Genomic DNA, 19,527 nt, shown 5'->3' with positions numbered 1-19,527 from the left:
TGGAGAAACCCAGTTTTCCCTTTCTAATCTATAGCACCAACACAGGCTCATGTAATGTTCATCTTTGCATATGGGTTCACATAAGTGTCTTCCCTCGTGGGTCAGATGGTAAAGCATCTGCCTACAATGCGGGAGACCGGGTTTGATCCCCGGGTCAGGAAGAGCCCCTGGAAAAGGAAATAGCAACCCATTCCAGTACTCTTGCCTGGAAAATCCCATCGATGGAGGAGCCTGATAGACTGCAGTCCATGGGGTCTCAAAGAGTCAGACACGACTGAGCAACTTCACTTTCTTTCTTTCACATAAGGACAACAAAATGTTCAGGTGATTTGCTCAACTTCCAATTTAATGAAACCACTGTTACATCCCTTGGTTGAAGCACTCCTCCCCTGAGACCTACATGAGACACTTCTTGTGCATCTTCAATTCTCTCAGCTTCATCTCCTGTTCCAGCCATGGCTTAGTAACCAGCTCTGCACTGGCTTCAGCAAGCTTTAGTAGTGAAACCTGATGGCACCTCACCTCCATTCTGTTCCACATGGTTCAAGCTTCCTGCTCTGGGATTTCTCTGGCTCCATGAAGCACAGTGTCATGGGAAACCGTCTCAGTATTCATACTAATATTTAAGCAAATGATCCATCAAGAGTGAATTGTTTTTGTTAACATGAGGTGTGGATTGAAGTTTATTTTTTTCACATGGAAATCCAAGTTCTCCAGCATCATTGGTTGACAAGACTATTTTCTACTGAATTGTCTTTGCACATTTGTCAGTGATCAATGGATGGTACATGATTGAATCTAGTTTTTGGATTCTATAAGGTATTCTATACTCTCTATATTGATCCATATTTCTCTAATGCCACCATTTTTAATCTTTTAGCTATAGTAAATTTACTTTTTTAGTTTCTTTGCCTTTACATGTGTATTTTGTAATCTTATTGTCCATTTATACTACCAAAAAATCCTCTGGAATTTAAATGAAATGTGTTGAATCTCTAGATCAGTTTCAGAAGAACATCTTAACAATGTCAAGTCTTTCATTCCATGAACATGTTGTATCTATCAATTTCTTTAGTTCTCAATGAGTTCTTAATCAGAGTTTTGTGATTTCAAGATATAGACCTCGTATATATTGTGTATGATTTATATCCAAGCATTTACAGTTCTGGTGCTATTATATTAATAAGATGATACTTTAAAAATACAATAAGGAAGGACAGTCTCTTCAATAAATGGCACTGGGTAACTGGAAATGCAAAAGAATTTAACTCAAATGTGTCAATGCTTGAACTAAGACCTAAAACTAAAAAAACTCCTAGAAGAAACATAGGCAGTAAAGTTTTGACATAGGTCTTGGTGACTATTCTTTGAATATGACACCAAAGACATAAGGAACAAAAACAGAAATAAATGGGAACTACATCAAACTAAAAAACTTCTGCATAGAAAAAAAACAACAACAACAAAATGCAAAGGCAGCATGCCTAATGGGAGCAACTATTTGCAAATCATATACCTGATAAAGAGTTAATATCCAAAATATATTTTTATAAAACTCATATAACTCAAAGCAAAAAAAAAACTCATTAAAAATGTTCAGAGGATAGGGACAGTTTTGCAAAGAAGACATACAGATGGCCAACAGGCACATGAAAAGATCTTCCACATTGCTAATTCTTAGTGATAAGCAAGTCAAACTGCAGTGAGATATCACCTCACACCTATCAGATTGGGCTGTCATCAAAAAGAACACAAATTAAAATGTTGGAGAAGATGTGGAGAACGGGAACCCTTTTACACTGTTGGTGGAATGTAAATTGGTGCAGCCACTGTGGAAAACAGTATGAAGGTTCATTAAAAAATAAAAATAGAACTGCCATACAATCTAGCAATTCCACTCCTGGATATATATCCAGAAAAAAAAAATACTAATTCAAAAAATACATGCACCCCAGGTTCATAGCAGCACTGTTTACAATAGCCATGATGTGGAAGAAACACAAATGTCCATCAACAGATAAATGGATAAAGAAGCTATGACGTGTATATGCAATGGAACATTATTCAGCATTAAAAAGAACAAAATTCTGCCATTTGCAACAACGTGGATGGACCTAAAGCATATTATGCCTATTGAAATAAGTCAGACAAAGACCAATACTCTGTAATGTCACTTACATGTGACTTTCAATACATAAACAAAACAGAAACAGACTCACAGATATAGACAAGAAACTAGTGGGATATTGATCTGCATTTTTCATATAATGTTCATCTGGTGTAACTATCAGGGCCACTGCGACAATTCTCCAAAAAAAAAAAAAAGAAGAAGAACTAGCACATGATCCAGCAATCCCAATTCTGGGTGTACACCCAAAGGAAATGACATAAGGAATATGAAGAGATACCCACTCTTCATCATTCACGTCAACAATATTCACAATAGCCAAGGTATGGAAACAATTCAAATGTCTATTAAACAATAAATGGATAGAGAGAATGTGGTATATGCATATAATGGAATATCACTCAGTCTTTAAAAAAAGAAATATTCGAATTGGCTGACTGTGTGGATGAACCTACAGGGCATGGCACTAAGTGAAATAACCCACGAACAGAAGGACAAACACTGACTGATTCCATGTTAGATGTGAGTTATCAACGTAGTTATATTCATAGAAGAGAGGACAGAATGGTGGTTGTTAGGAGCTGGAATGAGGAGAAAATGGAAAGCTGATTTTTTATGGGCATGAAATTTCTGTTATATAAAATGAGTAAGCAGTAAAATATAAGATAGTACCTGCAGTTAACAATATGGTGTTGTACATGCTAAAACACATGCAGAGGAGAGAAGTCATGCTCAAAAAAAGTGGTATTTATTTTATCAGTAAATTAAACATTGGAAGCAGTTTAAAAAAGGCAGGGGGGATCACACAATGATTAACTGAAGTTTAAAAATAATTCTTCTTAGGGTCACCTGAAGAGAAAAAAAGAGGAAGACTTGTAGGTCACGGACATCCCCTTTCCAAGCCCAACTACTAATCTCCATTTTATCTCTTTTACTTATTGGACAATATCTTATTATGAAATTGTAACAAAAAGATTATTGAAAAAAGTGTCAGGGTTAATATCCCAACATTAATATCAACACATCTACTGGATAAAATTATGTAGAAATTTACCACCATAAATTTTACCAAGTTTACCATCATAGAAAGAAATGAAATTTCTTTTTACAAAAGACTCTTCCCAGAGCTCCCTTCATGTCTCTGTTCCTCAGGCTGTAGATGAAGGGGTTCAGCATGGGGGTCACCACAGTGTACATCATAGACATGACAGTCTCCTTAACAGTGGAATTATTAGCTGATGGACATAAGTAGAGACCAATAATTGTCCCATAAAACAGGGACACCACAGTGAGGTGGGAGCCACAGGTGGAGAAGGCTTTGCAGATGCCCTTGGCAGAAGGGACCTTAAGGATAGAGAAAATAATTCGTGCATAAGACATGATGATGACTAGGAATGGCAGGACAATAATGAGTCCTCCAACGACAAATATCACCAGCTCATTAATTTGAGTGTCAGAGCACGACAGCTTCAGCAGAGCATACATGTCACAGAAAAAGTGGGCGATCACGTTGTCTTCACAAAAACACAGTCTGGCCATGAGCAAGGTGTATAACATGGCAGGGACCATGGTCAGCACCCAGGACAGCACCACCAGGAAGGAACACAGCCTGGGGCTCATGATGGTGGTGTAGTGCAGGGGGAAGCAGATGGCCACGTAGCGGTCATAGGCCATGGCCACAAGGAGGAAGTCCTCCAGGTCTGCAAAGAACAGGAAGAAGTACATTTGTGTCAGGCAGCCAGCATAAGAGATGGACGAGTCTTGGCTCTGCATGTCCTGTAGCAATTTGGGCATTGTGACCGAGGAGAAGCAGAGGTCAGAGAAAGACAGGTTACTGAGAAACAAATACATGGGTGTGTGGAGGTGGGGGTCCAGGCAAATGAGGACAATGATGAGAAGGTTCCCCAGGATGGTGGTAACGTACATGGCCAGGAACAGGACAAAGAACAGGTTTTGATGTTCTGACTCAATGGGAAGTCCCAGTAGAAGGAACTCTGAGACAACATTTTGATTCCTTCCTGTCATGCTCTGTCTCCAGTACCTTTAGGAAGAAATAACAATGCCCATGAAAACTTGAATTTCAAAATGAACATATTTCTATGATATATGGGTCGCTAGATGCTGAAGAATTGATGCTTTTGAACTGTGGTGTTGGAGAAGACTCTTGAGAGTCCCTTGGACTGCAAGGAGATCCAACCAGTCCATTCTAAAGGAGATCAGTCCTGGGTGTTCTTTGGAAGGAATGATGCTAAAGCTGAAACTCCAGTACTTTGGCCACCTCATGCAAGGAGTTGACTCATTGGAAAAGACTCTGATGCTGGGAGGGATTGGGGGCAGGAGGAGAAGGGGACGACAGAGGATGAGATGGCTGGATGGCATCACTGACTCGATGGACGTGAGTTTGAGTGAACTCTGGGATATGGTAATGGACAGAGAGGCCTGGCGTGCTGCGATTCATGGAGTCGCAAAGAGTCAGACATGACTGAGCAACTGAACTGAACTGAACTGAACTGAGATGCTTTTGCAAAAATACTTTATATCATTCTCATCACAATAATTACAATCTTTACAGGACTCCAAATCTCTATAATAGAATCTCCATGATTGGGAATGATTTATTGTCTTCACATTGCTTTAAAATATAGCAACATTCCAGATTTTTTAAAGCACACTCTTATTTTCTAGGTCCTGACACACACAATGTATAGGTTTTTCTTCTTACCCTCCATTAACTGTAATTGGCTTCTGTTTTGTCAATGTCTTCAAGATGATTGATGCTCCAGGGCTTTTCCTTTTTACCTTTTCATTTGGAAAAGATAAACTACCTGTAATTCTATATATACCATGAAGGAAAACTCATCTATTCCAACGGCTTTGATGATTATTTGAGCTTTAGTTGCAAATGTCTCTTTGACCTATGAAAGAAGATACTGAGTTGCCTAACTGCTATCTTCCCTTGGACATTACACCCTAATTTTCAGCAAAGAAACTCGTGATATCTCCTTAAGTCACTCAGTCCAACTCTTTGCAGCCCCGTGGACTGCAATCTACTAGGCTCCTTCGTCTATGGGATTTTCTAGGTAAGAGAACTGGAGTGGGCTTCCATTTCCTTCTCCAGAGGATCTTCCCAACCCAGGGATCGAACCCAGTTCTCCTGCACCGCAGACAGATGCTTTACCATCTGAGCCACCAGGGAAGCCCTTGCCCATCCTCCAATGTCTCCTTGCCACTTCCTCAATTCCCTTCTCCTTTGGCTTCTCATATTTCAGTAAAAGGGAATCCAGGTACTCCACAACCTGAAAGTTTTCTTTCCTTCCCTCCTTTGGTCATTATCAGCTTCCTGTGGGTATGTCCTACAGATCCCACCACTTGATTCTCCTACCCTTACAGATACTCCCATTAGCCACTCTCAATACCCTTGATCAGGCTGACATCATGTCCTTTCTCTACCATTGGAACGGCCTCTTAACTCGTCTCCCTGCTTCCAAGATTGAACCCTTCTCCTTCGGTATCCTTTGATCACACTGTTTATAGCTTTCTTCCCTACAGAATGGTAGGCTACCCATAGGAAAGGCCGTGTCTGCCGTCACGACTGCAGCGGTGCTTGCAGCTGGCAGAGTGTCTGGACGTGGTTGACGTATCATAACACTCGTCGGTTGCGCTTCCAGCTGAAACATGCATTCTTCCAACTTGAAAGACCACAAACTCTTTCAAAATTAGGAGTTTGCTGTCTGCTCATACTAAATCCTCCCAGAAGTACTAGACTCAACTCCTAGTGCTAGCACTTTGGCACTGAATTTGACACTGTATTACCGAATTTATGGATGTAATTTGTCCCCTTGGAAAATGTCTTCACACCAGATACACTATTTTTTTCCACCATTACAGAGGATATAAACAGAGATATTTATCTATATAGATAAAATAAATATAGATGTACTCTCCAACTGGTTCATTTTCTTTCAAGAATCCTGATTAATCCATCTCAGCATGCCAAAAGCTGGCAAAAAAAAAAAAAAGCCAAGGAGAAACATCATTAGATGTGGGAAGTTCCTTCATGAAAGACGTAACTGAATCCAACATCTGGAATTTCACTCCTTGATGCAGGTTGATCCAGCCACGTCAACAGGTTTTACATGTGGATATAGGTACCAGCATCACAGTGGGATGTTGTCACTGATGATGCCATGAGCCTCTCACTTTCTTCACTCTTTAAGTCAGTAGTTCTCAGACTGGACTTCATTTAAGGCAACATAGTTCAGTGATTCTAAAAATTGATAACCCATTAAAATCCCCTGGGAGTTCTGGTAAACCCTGATTTTGCTATAGTAACTCTGTGCCTGCATTTTTTGGTAAGTACTAGTAACTTTACTATGGCCTAATGCTTCTGCAATTTAATCAGCACCCAGCTAATGCCCATGCCGCAGGCCATGGACTACACAGTGAGTAGCAAGGATACCTGATACATTTTAAAAATAAAGATTACTGAAGCCCTCAGATAAATTTAACCACAATTTTTTACTGGAATATAATTGCTTCAGTCAATGGTGTTGTGAGGAGTCAGATACGACTTGGAGACTGAACCACAATATAATTGCTTCACAATATTGTGTCAGTTTCTGCTGTGAAACATCCTTACAAAATTTTCTAAAGCTCCAAAGTGATTCTAATATAAAATAGGGGTTCAGAACTATGATATTAATGCCTAGAATGAGCTGTCAGTATGCTGAAATTAGTCAATATCGTGGGAATAAATAATACGGTGAGTAATACACAAGAATGTTGTCATTAATGAAAGCAGATTATAACTGGTGGAATATCAATAAACATTTCTCAAACATAGTGAAATTTTAGGAGGGAGAGGGGTGGAAAATAGGAGCATTACCATACCTGAAAAACTCTCCTGCAGAGCATCACACAACCTGGGAAACCAAGACCCTCAAGTGGGAAGGTTTCTAAGGGATTCGCTCATTCACCCTCTGCCCAACTTACCCAGTGTGTGAGGCTGACTCAGGACCCTGACCTGCGATCCTGCTCCCCTTTATTCACTAAAGCATGTAAAATATCACCCTCTGTAGTCATCACCTGTGTCTGAAACTTCCCTTCTCCATCTCCCATTCTGCACATCCTCGGGCTTAAGGGGCCCTGGATCCCAGAGGAGTCTGGATCCTGGAGGGATTTATTAAAGACAAAACAATTACACAGGACCTTTTTAGGACCAAAGCTCTCAGGGTCCAGGAGCAGTGACTGATTACAATCACTGATCACACCTGACTATACTTGGAGGGAAATTGAGGATGCAGAGCTCATGCAGGAAAGCCTAACCACTGCCTGTTTAGGGAATGCACAGCAGACCTTTGTGGTTGGAGCCACAGGTGGAAAGTAAAAGAGGGTGGTTTGTAAAGCCAAACTAGGAATATCCTAAAAATCTGTGGAGTGTAACAGGATGTTTTCTGTGGGCAACAAGAAGCCTTCAGTGGTTTGAGTAAAGTGTCAAGAAAAATACACATTTTGTTTTGGTTTTGGGGCCATGTTGGGCAGCATGTGGGATCTTAGTCCCTTGACCAGCGATCAAACCCATGCCCTGTGATGTGGAAGCAGAGTCTTAACCACAGGAACACCCGGGAAGTCCCCAAGACACATATTTTGGAAAGATTCTCAGGGTGGCAAAGTCTCAGTAAAACACCATTTCCCATAAACCACCTGACGCTAACAAGGGGTAGATATCTATGACACAACGATATGCAGATATATAGAAAGTACTAGAATAAGAGACAAGAGAAACTCTCCTTGATCATATTCCATTCTTCCTCAAGCCAAGATAAAAAAGAAAATCCAGTTTGAATTGCACTGAAGTACTTCAGCCTTCTTACCTCTGTGGGAAAACATTACTGACACCTGCCACTTCCATTGTCTCTAATACTCCCCAAATGTGTCAGAATACCTCCTAGTCTCCAGCTCTTCCTGCTGCTGCAGTTATCTATGGCCACAAAGCCATAATTAGCTATTTTTTGGCTGTGCTCTGTCTTCGTTGCTCTGTGTCGCCTTTTCTATAGTTGCGGTGAACGGGGGCTACTCTGCAGTGGTGGTGTATTCTCTTCTCGTTGCGGTGGCCTCTCTTGTTGCAGAGCACAGGCTCTTGGCACACAAGCTTAAGTAACCGTGGCACATGGTCATGACAGAGGTGCATGGAGAGCTAAAGTCCATGGGGTCCCAGAAGAATCAGACATAGAAACTAAACAACAACAGAGACGAACTAAACTATTGCAGCAAAGGAGATAGAAAGCACTTGAGGTTCAGGGCAGGTCAAGAAGGCATCGGAGACATGAAAATAAATCAGAGGAGACAAGGTTAATGACAGAATAATGGAACCCTTTTCTCATGAAGAGATAAGTAAATATCTATATTCAGCAATGAAAAGTCTAGTTTAGCAGAGGTAAGCAGGGGAGTGAGAATTTTGAATTTTAAAGTATTGACCTCGAGGACAGAGTATTATTTAAAGCATGGTTTTGGTTATTTTTTACAAAAAAAATAAAAAGATAAATTGTTTAAAAAAGGGACACAGGAAGAAACGGCTCTCCTCTCCACCTCTTTATGTGGCAGACCTGGGTTCTAAGTGGCCTTTCTGGGAGCACGGCATGGCCTGGATGGTGGCCTCACAAATCTGGAAGGCCAGCTTTAGGAAGGGACCACTGGCCCAAGAATTTGCTGCCATAGCGGCACGCAGTCAGCCAAGGAGGCAGCGCATCCCAAATTAATGTGATTTTACAAGCTATCACAGCTGTGCTGTTTCTTTTAGTCTCCTCCATATTTTCAGGGCTTCCCTGGTGGCTCCGATGGTAAAGAATGCCCCTGCAATGCAGGAGACACAAGAGATCCAGGTTCGATCCCTGGGTCGAAAAGACGTCCTAGAGGAAGAAATGGCAACCCAGTCCAGTATTCTTGCTGGAGAATTCCACGGGCAGAGGAGCCTGGTGGCTACAGTCCATGGGGTCGCAAAGAGTTGGACACGACTGAGAAACTACCACTTTCTTCACTTCCGTATTTCCAAAGGGGACCTCGGGGGTTGTCTGGCTCAGTAAATATTAGTAGGCTGCTGTGGGCCCAGGTTCTGTGGTTTCAGTCTCTTCATTCATGGAATGTCTGTCCAAGGTAGTGGGGACAAGGGCAGAAGGAGAGGGTGTCTCCACAGTAAATGAGTAAATGCTCAGTAAACAGTAGAGTTTATTTTATCAGTAAATAAAACATTGGAAACAGTAAAGAAAAAAATGGGGGGGGTAGAAAAATTAATTGGAAGTTTAAAAATAATGCTTCTTAGAGTAACCCGGAGAGAAAATTGAGCAAGATTCTGCTAGTAGGTCACTGACATCCCCTTTCCAACTCCTACTAGGTACCTCTGCCATATCTCTGTTACTTATTATATAATATGTTACTATGGAATTTTAACAAAAACATCATTGAAAAAAGAAGTCTGGGTTAATATCCCCATATTAATACCAATATACCAACCACATAAAATTATGCAAAAATCCAAACTTGACCATCACAGAGAAAAGGGAGTTTTCTTTCTCCAAAAGACTCTTCCCAGGGCTCCCTTCATGTCTCTGTTCCTCAGGCTGTAGATGAAGGGGTTCAGCATGGGGGTCACCACAGAGTACATCACGGCCATCACAGTCTCCTTTACAGTGGAATTATTAGCTGACGGGCATAAGTAGAGACCAATAACTGTCCCGTAAAACAGGGACACCACAGTGAGGTGGGAGCCACAGGTGGAGAAGGCCTTGCGGATACCCCTCGCAGAAGGGACCTTGAGGGTGGAGGACACGATTCGAGCGTAAGATGTGATGATGAGCAGAAAGGGGATCACAAGGATGAGCCCTCCCGTGATAAATATCACCAGCTCATTCACTCGAGTGTCAGAGCAGGACAGCTTCAGCAGAGCAGACATGTCACAGAAAAAGTGGGCGATCACGTTGTCTTCACAAAAATGCAGCCTGGCCATGAGCAGGGTGTGCAACATGGCATGGAACATGGTGAGTACCCAGGACAGCACCACCAGGAAGAGACAGAGCCTGGGGCTCATGATGGTGGTGTAGTGCAGGGGGAAGCAGATGGCCACGTAGCGGTCATAGGCCATGGCCACAAGGAGGAAGCTCTCCAGGTCTCCAAAGAACAAAAGGAAGTACATTTGTGTCAGGCAGTCAGCATAAGAGATGGACGGGTCTTGGCTCTGCATGTTCTGCAGCAATTTGGGCATTGTGACAGAGGAGAAGCAGAGGTCAGAGAAAGACAGGTTACTGAGAAACAAATACATGGGTGTGTGGAGGTGGGGGTCCAGGCAAATGAGGACGAGGATGAGAAGGTTCCCCAGGACGGTGGTAACGTACATGGCCAGGAACAGGGCGTAAAACAGGTTTTGATGTTCTGATTCAATGGGCAGTCCCAGCAGGAGGAACTCTGAGACAATAGTTTGATTCCTTCCTGTCATGCTCTGTCTCCAGTATCTTTAGGAAGAAATAACAATGCCCATTAAAATTTGAATTTCAAAATGAACATATTTCTATGATATATGGGCCACTAGATGCTTTGCAAAAATACTTTATATCATTCTCATCACAATAATTACAATCTTTACAGGACTCCAGTTCTCTATAATCAGAGTCTCTATGATTGGAAATCATTTATTTTCTTCACTTTGCTTTAAAATGTAGCAATATTCCAGATTTTTTAAATTTTATTTTATTTTTAAACTTTACAATATTGTACTGGTTTTGCCAAATATCGAAATGAATCCACCACAGGTATACATGTGTTCCCCATCCTGAACCCTCCTCCTTTCTCCCTCCCCATACCATCCCTCTGGGTCGTCCCAGTGCACCAGCCCCAAGCATCCAGTATCGTGCATCGAACCTGGACTAGTGACTCGTTCCATATATGATATTATACGTATTTCAATGCCATTCTCACAAATCATCCCACACTCCCTCTCCCACAGAGTCCAAAAGACTGTTCTATACATCAGTGTCTCTTCTGCTGTCTCGTATTCCAGATTTTTTAAAGCACACTCTTATCCTCTAGGTCCTGAGACACACGATGTATAGGTTTTTCTTCTTACCCTCCACTAACTGTAATTGGCTTCTGTTTTGTCAATATCTTCAAGTTGATTGGTGCTCCTGGGCTTTTCCCTAAACATGGTTCCCTTGTAATTCTATATATACCAAGAAGAAAAGCATCTACTCCAATGGCTTTGATGATTATTTAAGCTTTAGTTGTAAATGTCTCTTTAACCTATGAAACAGTATACTCAGTTGCCTGATTGTTATCTTCCCTTGGACATTACACCCTCATTTGCAGCAAAGAAACTCATGATGTCTCTTTGCTGCCCTTCTGCCAATTCCCTCCTCCTCTAATTTATCATATTTCTCAGTAAAAGGGAATCCAGGTGCTCCACAACCTGAAAGTATTCTTTCATTCCCTCCTTTGGTCATTATCAGCTTCCTATCTGTGGGCAAGTCCTACAGATTCTCCTACCCTTTCAGATACTCCCATAGCCACTCTTGGCACCCTTGATCTGGCTGACATCATGTCATTTCTCTACCATTGGGATGGCCTCTTAACTCGTCTCCCTGCTTCCATGACTGAACCCTTCTCCTTCGGTATCCTTTGCTCACACTGTTTATAGCTTTCTTCCCTACAGAATGGTAGGCTACCCATAGGAAAGGCCGTGTCTGCTGTCACGACTGCAGCAGTGCTTGCAGCTGGCAGGGTGTCTGGGCATATTTGACGTATCATAGCACTATTTGGCTGTGCTTCCAGCTGAAACTTGCATTCTTCCAACTTGGAAGACTGCAAACTCCTTCTAAATTAGGAGTTTGCTGTCTGCTCCTACTAAATCCTCCCAGAAGTACTAGACTCAACTCCTAGTGCTAGCACTTTGGCACTGAATTTGACTCTGTATTACCGAATTTATGGATGTAATTTGTCCCCATGGAAAATGTCCCCACACCAGATACACTATTCTATTCACCATCACAGAGGATATAAATAGAGATATTTATCTATATAGATAAAATAAATACAGGTATAGATGTACTCTCCAACTGGTTCATATTCTTTCAAGAATCCTGATTTATCCACCTCAGCCTGCCTCAAAGCTAACCAAAAAAAGCAAAGGAGAAACATCATTAGATGTAGGACGCTCCTTCATGAAAGACATAATGGAATCCAACATCTGGGATTTCACTCCTTGATGTGGGTTGATCCAGCCACGTGAACAGGTTTTACACATGGACAAAGGTACTGATATCACAGTGAGAAGAATCATTGAAGAAAATCATAATTTTCTCAGAAATTTTTTCCCTGGCAAGTGAGCAGGTCCCAACTCTTGTGCCAAGAGTGTGACTGTGGATCACAAACCAGAGACAGGACTTAGGGATGTTATCACTGATGATGCCATGAGCCTCTCACATTCTACACCCATTAAGTCAGTAGTTCTCAGTCTGGGCTTCACATAAGGCAACATAATGCAGTGGTTCTAAAATTTACATGAATATAATAATAATAACCCATGAAAATTCCCTGGGAGTTCTGGAAAACCCTGATTTTGACACAGTAGGTCTGCTCCTGCATTTTTTTGCTAAGTACTAGTAACTTTATTATGGCATAATGCCTCTGCACTTCAATTAGCACCCAGTTAATGCCCATGCCACAGTCCATGGACTACACAGTGAGTAGCAAGGATACTTGATACATTTTAAAAATAAAAATTACTGAAGCCCTCAGATATATTTAACCACAGTTTTTTATTGGAATATCATTGCTTCAGCCCATGGCATCGCGAGGAGTCGGACATGACTTGGCGGCTGAACAACAACGTAAGTGCTTCCCAATATTGTGTCAGTTTCTGCTGTGCAACATCCATACAAAATTTTCTAAAGCTCCAAAGTGATTCTAACATAACATTAGAGTTAAGAACTATGACATTAATGCTTACATAGAGTTGTCAGTATGCTGAAATGATTCAATATCATGGGAATAAATAATACGATGAGTAATACACAAAAATGCAGGCATTAATAAAAATAGATTATAACTGGTGTAATATTAATAAGCATTTCTCAAACACAGTGAAATTTTAGGAGGGAGAGAGGTGGAAAAGAGGAGCATTCACTTCAGTTCAGTTCAGTCGCTCAGTCGTGTCCGATTCTTTGCGACCCCATGAATCGCAGCACGCCAGGCCTCCCTGTCCATCACCAACTCCTGGAGTTCACTCAAACTCACGTCCATCAAGCCGGTGATGCCATCCAGCCATCTCATCCTCTGTCGTCCCCTTCTCCTCCTGCCCCCAATCCCTCCCAGCATCAGAGTCTTTTCCAGTGAGTCAACTCCTTGCATGAGGTGGCCAAAGTATTGGAGTTTCAGTCTCAACATCAGTCCTTCCAAAGAACACCCAGGACTGATCTCCTTTAGAATGGACTGGCTGGATCTCCTTGCAGTCCAATGGACTCTCAAGAGTCTTCTCCAACACCACCGTTCAAAAGCATCAATTCTTCATTACCATACCTGAAAAACTCTCCTGCAGAACATCATACAACCTGGGAAATCAAGACCCTTAGGTTGGAAGGACCATAAGTGACCAGCTCGTTCACCCTCTGCCCAACTTACCTAGTGTTTGAGGGTGACTCCAGGACCGTGACCTGAGATCCTGCTCCCCTTTATTCACTAAAGCATGTAAAATATTACCCTCTGTAGTCATCACCTGTGTCTGAAACCTCCCTTCTCCATCTCCCATTCTGCACATCCTCGGGCTTAAGGGGCTCTGGATCCCAGAGGAGTCTGGATCCTGGAGGGATTTATTAAAGACAAAGCAATTACACAGGACCTCTCTAGGACCAATGCTCTCAGGGTCCAGGAGCAGTGACTGATTACAATCTCTGATCACACCTGACTATACCTTGAGGGAAATTGAGGATGCAGAGCTCATGCAGGAAAGCCTAACCACTGCCTGTGTAGGGAATGCACAGAAGACCTTTGTGGTTGGAGCCACAGGCGGAAAGTAAAAGAGGGTGGTTGGTGAGGCCATACTGTGAATATCCTAAAATATCTGAGTGTAGCAGGCTGCTTTCTGTGGCAACAAGAAGCCTTCAGGGAGTTTAGTAAAGTGCCAAGAAAGACATTTTGGTTTTTGGCCATGCTGGGCAGCATGTGGGATCTTAGTTCCTGGACTAGGGGGTCTAACCTGCACCCCTTTAAGTGGAAACTCAGAGTCTTAACCACTGAACTGCCAGGGAAGTCCCAAGACACATATTTTGAGAAGATTCTCAAGATTGCAGAATCTCTCAGTAAAACACCATTTCCCATAAATGACCTGTAGCTAACTAGGAGTCGTTACCTATGTGACACAACCATATGCACATATAGAGAAAGTACTAGAGTAAGAGACAAAAGAAACACTCCCTGATTATATTCAATTCTTCCTCGAGCCAAGATAGAAGAGAAAACCCAGTTTGAATTCCACTGAAGTACTTCTGCCTTCTTACCTCTGTGGGAAAACGATACTGGCACCTGACCTGCATCGTCTCTAATACTCCCCTGATGTGTCAGAATACCTCCTAGATTCCAGCTCTTCCTGCTTCTGCAGTTATCTATGGCCACAAAGCCATAATTAACTTTTTTGTGGCTGTGCTGGGTCTTCGTCGCTGTGTGTGGGCTTTTCTGTAGTTGCTGCGAACAGGAGCTACTCTCTAATTGTGGAGTGTGGGCTTCTCGCTGCAGTGGCCTCTCTTGTTGCAGAGCACAGGCTCTTGGTGGCACACAGGCTTAGTTGCCCTACGGCATGACAGAGGAGCCTGGTGAGCTAAAGTCCACGGGGTAGCAAAAGGGTTGGACATGATTTAGCAACTAAACAAGAACCACAAAGACAAACTAAACTATTGTAGCAAAGGAGAGAGAAAGCGCACTTGAGTTCAGGGCAGGTCAAGAAGACACTGGAGACATGAAAATATATCAGAGGAGAGAAGGTTAAGAGACAGGATAATGCAAACCCTTGCTCAAGAAGAGATAAGTAAGTATCTTTATTCAACAATTAAAAGTCCAGTTTAGCAGAGGTAACCAGAGGAGTGAGAATTTTGAATTTTAAGTAGTATTGAGCTCGGGTATAGTATTAGTATTAATCACCCACTCGTGTCTGACTTTTTGCGACCCCGTGGACTGTAGCCAGCCAGGCTCTTCTTTCCATGGGATTCTCTAGGCAAAAATACTGGAGTGGGTTGCCATTTCCTCCTCAATAAAGAAATCTGTAACTGGCTGTGATCAGTTAATTGTAAGCACCACTGTACTTGGACCAGCCTGACCTCAAGAATAGAGTATTATTTAAAGCATGGTTTTGGTTATGTTTTAAAAAAAAAAAAACATGATAAATTAACTGTTACAGAAAGGGACACAGATACTGAAGAAAGGGCTCTCCTCTCCACCTCTTTTTGTGGCAGACCTGGGTTCTAAGTGGCCTTTCTGGGAGCATGGCATGGCCTGGATGGTGGCCTGACACATCCGGAAGGGCCAGCTTTAGGAAGGGACCACTGGCCCAAGAATTTGCTGCCATAGCGGCACGCAGTCGGCCAAGGAGGCAGTGCATCCCAAATTAATGTGACTTTATAAGCTATCACAGCTGTGCTGTTTCTTTTAGTCTCCTCCATATTTTCAAGGCTTCCCTGGTGGCTCCAATGGTAAAGAATGCCCCTGCAATGCAGGAGACACAAGAGATCCAGGTTCGATCGCTGGGTCAAAAAGATCCCCTGGAGGAAGAAATGGCAGCAGCCCACTCCAGTATTCTTGCCTGGAGAATTCCACGGACAGAGAAGCCTGGTGGCTACAGTCCATGGAGCTGCAAAGAGTTGGACACAACTGAGCAACTAACACTTTCTTCACTTCCGTATTTCCAAATGGGACCTCGGGGTTTGTCTGGTTCAGTAAATATTACTAAGCTGCTATGGGCCCGGGTTCTGTAGTTTCAGTCTCTTCATTCATGGAATGTCTGTCCAAGGTGGTGGGGTCAAGGGCAGAAGGGAGAGGGTGTCTCCACAGTAAATGAGTAAATGCTCAGTAAATGGTAGAGTTTATTTCATCAGTAAATAAAACACTGGAAACAGTAAAGAAAAAAGGTAGGGTGAGGATACAAAGATTGGTTGGAAGTTTAAAAATAATGCTTCTTAGAGTAACCTGGAGAGAAAAAACAAGCAAGATTCTGCTAGCAGGTCACTGACATCCCCTTTCCAAGTCCTACTACATACCTCCGCCATGTCTCTGTTACTTATTGGACAATATCTTACTATGGAATTTTAACAAAAGGATCATTGAAAAAAGAAGTCTGGGTTAATATCCCAATATTAATACCAATATACTTGCTGCATAAAATTGTGTAGAAATCCCACCTTTAGCACCACAGAGAGAAGGGAGTTTTCTTTCTCCAAAAGACTCTTCCCAGGGCTCCCTTCATGTCTCTGTTCCTCAGGCTGTAGATGAAGGGGTTCAGCATGGGGGTCACCACAGTGTACATCATAGACATGACAGTCTCCTTAACAGTGGAATTATTAGCTGACGGGCATAAGTAGAGACCAATAACTGTCCCATAAAACAGGGACACCACAGTGAGGTGGGAGCCACAGGTGGAGAAGGCCTTGCGGATACCCCTCGCAGAAGGGACCTTGAGGGTGGAGGACACGATTCGAGCGTAAGATGTGATGATGAGTAGAAAGGGGATCACAAGAATGAGCCCTCCCGTGATAAATATCACCAGCTCATTCACTCGAGTGTCAGAGCAGGACAGCTTCAGCAGAGCAGACATGTCACAGAAAAAGTGGGCGATCACGTTGTCTTCACAAAAATGCAGCCTGGCCATGAGCAAGGTGTGCAACATGGCATGGAATGTGGTCAGTATCCAGGGCAGCACCACCAGGAAGAGACAGAGCCTGGGGCTCATGATGGTGGTGTAGTGCAGGGGGAAGCAGATGGCCACGTAGCGGTCATAGGCCATGGCCACAAGGAGGAAGCTCTCCAGGTCTCCATAAAACAGGAAGAAGTACATTTGTATCAGGCAGCCAGCATATGGGATGGACAGGTGTTGACTCTGCATGTTCTGCAGCAATTTGGGCATTGTGACAGAGGAGAAGCAGAGGTCAGAGAAAGACAGGTTACTGAGAAACAAATACATGGGTGTGTGGAGGTGGGGGTCCAGGCAAATGAGGACGAGGATGAGAAGGTTCCCCAGGACAGTTGTAATGTACATGGCCAGGAACAGGGAGTAGAACAGGTTTTGGTGCTCTGACTCGATGGGCAGTCCCAGCAGGAGGAACTCTGAGACAATAGTTTGATTTCTTCCTGTCATGCTCCGTCTCTAGTATATTTAGGAAGGAATAACAGTGTCCACAAAAACCTGAATTTCAAAATAAACATATTTCTATGACAGAAATATGTTAGGTGTTCTGCAAAAAAATATTTTATATCATTCTCATCGTAGTCATAATAATCTCAACAGTACTGCAAATCTCTATAATCAGAATCTATGATCAGAAATGACTTTCTTCACTTCCTTTTAATGCACAACAATATTTCAGATTTTCTAATATACTCTTGTCCATTAATTTCTGAGACAGAAAATGTGGTGGTTTTCATCATACCTGCCTAGCTGGACATCGTCACAAACTGCAATTGGCTCTTGCTTTGTCAGTATCTTACATGTCGATGTTCTGGGACTTTTTCGTGAATGCTGCTCTCTTATAACAGTGGTACATATACCACCAAGAAAAATTCTTCTACTGAATGGCTTTGCTTACCATTTAAGACTTGCGTGTAGATTTCTCAGGGCTTCCCAGGTGGCTCAGTGGTAAAGAATCTGCCTGCAAATACAGGAGATGCAAGAGACAGGTTCAATCCCTGGGTCAGGAAGATCCCCTGGAGGAGGAAATGGCAACCCACTCCAGCATTCTTGCCTGGTAAATCCCATGGACAGTGGAGCCTGGCAGGCTACAGTCCATGGAGTCACAAAAGAGTCAGACACAACTTAGCAGCTAAACAACAGCAACAACAAATATATACATTTTCAGATCAACAGATCACTGAAGAAATTCATGACCCCCTGCCCCACTCCAAATTCCCTCCACCTCTAGTCTCCCGTATCCCCAGAAAAGAGTTTCAGGAGCTCCAGATGAAAACATGAGAGTTGTCTCTTATTCCCTCCTTTCTTTTATCCTCAACATCCAATCTGTCAACACATCCTATATATTAATTTCCTTTCTCACTCATCCATTCTTTATCCCCTTGGGGCTGGTTGATCTAGCCGTGTCAACAGGTTTTACACCAGGACATTGGTACTGGCAGACTTTCCTGGTGGCTCAGTGGTAAAGAGATCTCTTTCCCATGCTATCGTTTTCCTCTATTTCTTTGCATTGATCATTGAGGAAGGCTTTCTTATCTCTCCTTGCTATTCTTTGGAACTCTGCATTCAAATGGGTATATCTTTCCCTTTTCTCCTTTGTCTTTCGCGTCTCTTCTTTTCACAGCTATTTGTAAGGCCTCCTCGGACAACCATTTTGCCTTTTTCCATTTCTTTTTCTTTTTGCATTTTTTTCTTAGTCCATCTTAAAGGAGATCAATCCTGAGTATTCATTGGAAGGACTGATGCTGAAGCTGAAACTCCAATACTTTGAACACCTGATGCAAAGAACTGACTCATTGGAAAAGACTCTGATGCTGGGAAAGATTGAAAGCAGGAGGAGAAGGGGACGACAGAGGATGAGATGATTGGATGGCATCACTGACTCAATGGACATGAGTTTGAGCAAGCTTACCATTGGAGTTGGTGATGGACAGGGAAGCCTTGTGTGCTGCAGTCCATGGGATCACAAAGAGTTGAACACGACTGAGTGACTGAACTGAACTGAAATGAATGCCCATTTTTCAGTCCATGGACTACATAGTAAGTAGCAAGAATACATGATGCTTTAAAAATTAAGATTACTAGATGCTTCAGAAAAATGTAACCACAATCTTTGAGAGGAAGCACATACAAAACTTTTAAAGCTCCAAGGTGATTCTAAAATAAAGCAAGGGTTCAGAAGTATGGCATCAATGCCTACCTCAAGAGTTGTTCAGTTCAGTTCAGTTCAGTCGCTTAGTCGTGTCCGACTCTTTGCGACCCCATGAATCGCAGCACGCCAGGCCTCCCTGTCCATCATCAACTCCCGGAGTCCACCCAAACCCATGTCCATCGAGTCAGCGATGCCATCCAACCATCTCATCCTCTGTTGTCCCCTTCTCCTCCTGCCCTCAATCTTTCCCAGTATCAGGGTCTTTTCCAATGAGACAGCTCTTCGCATCAGGTGGCCAAAGTATTGGAGTTTCAG

General features: G+C 42.6%; 3 protein-coding genes across 3 annotated transcripts; all 3 read right to left on the bottom strand.

Annotated features, from left to right (window-relative positions):
* Nucleotides 1-2,942: 2,942 nt before the first annotated feature.
* Nucleotides 2,943-4,965, bottom strand: LOC129651346 (olfactory receptor-like protein DTMT). The gene is made up of 2 exons (XM_055580090.1): nt 4,851-4,965; nt 2,943-4,169 (listed from the first exon to the last, which is right to left on the bottom strand). The coding sequence occupies exon 2, from the start codon at nt 4,151-4,153 to the stop codon at nt 3,209-3,211; it is 945 nt and encodes a 314-aa protein (XP_055436065.1). The 5' UTR covers nt 4,154-4,169; nt 4,851-4,965; the 3' UTR covers nt 2,943-3,208.
* Nucleotides 4,966-9,356: 4,391 nt separating this feature from the next.
* On the bottom strand, nt 9,357-18,017 carry LOC129649459 (olfactory receptor-like protein DTMT). Its single transcript, XM_055576896.1, has 2 exons — nt 17,959-18,017; nt 9,357-10,632 (listed from the first exon to the last, which is right to left on the bottom strand). The coding sequence occupies exon 2, from the start codon at nt 10,614-10,616 to the stop codon at nt 9,672-9,674; it is 945 nt and encodes a 314-aa protein (XP_055432871.1). The 5' UTR covers nt 10,617-10,632; nt 17,959-18,017; the 3' UTR covers nt 9,357-9,671.
* On the bottom strand, nt 16,242-18,010 carry LOC129649458 (olfactory receptor-like protein DTMT). Its single transcript, XM_055576895.1, has one exon. It carries the CDS (start codon nt 17,508-17,510, stop codon nt 16,560-16,562), a length of 951 nt encoding a protein of 316 aa, XP_055432870.1. The 5' UTR covers nt 17,511-18,010; the 3' UTR covers nt 16,242-16,559.
* Nucleotides 18,018-19,527: the final 1,510 nt, after the last annotated feature.

Source organism: Bubalus kerabau, chromosome 4, assembly GCF_029407905.1.
Source record: "Bubalus kerabau isolate K-KA32 ecotype Philippines breed swamp buffalo chromosome 4, PCC_UOA_SB_1v2, whole genome shotgun sequence".
Classification (NCBI taxonomy): domain Eukaryota; kingdom Metazoa; phylum Chordata; class Mammalia; order Artiodactyla; family Bovidae; genus Bubalus; species Bubalus kerabau.
Note: the sequence above shows the minus strand (reverse complement) of the source record. Positions and strands in the feature narration are given on the sequence as shown.

Bases quoted from the DNA above. Each gene is read 5' to 3' on its own strand.
- LOC129651346 (XM_055580090.1), bottom strand. From the start codon at position 4,153: ATGACAGGAAGGAATCAAAATGTTGTCTCAGAGTTCCTTCTACTGGGA.
- LOC129649459 (XM_055576896.1), bottom strand. From the start codon at position 10,616: ATGACAGGAAGGAATCAAACTATTGTCTCAGAGTTCCTCCTGCTGGGA.
- LOC129649458 (XM_055576895.1), bottom strand. From the start codon at position 17,510: ATGACAGGAAGAAATCAAACTATTGTCTCAGAGTTCCTCCTGCTGGGA.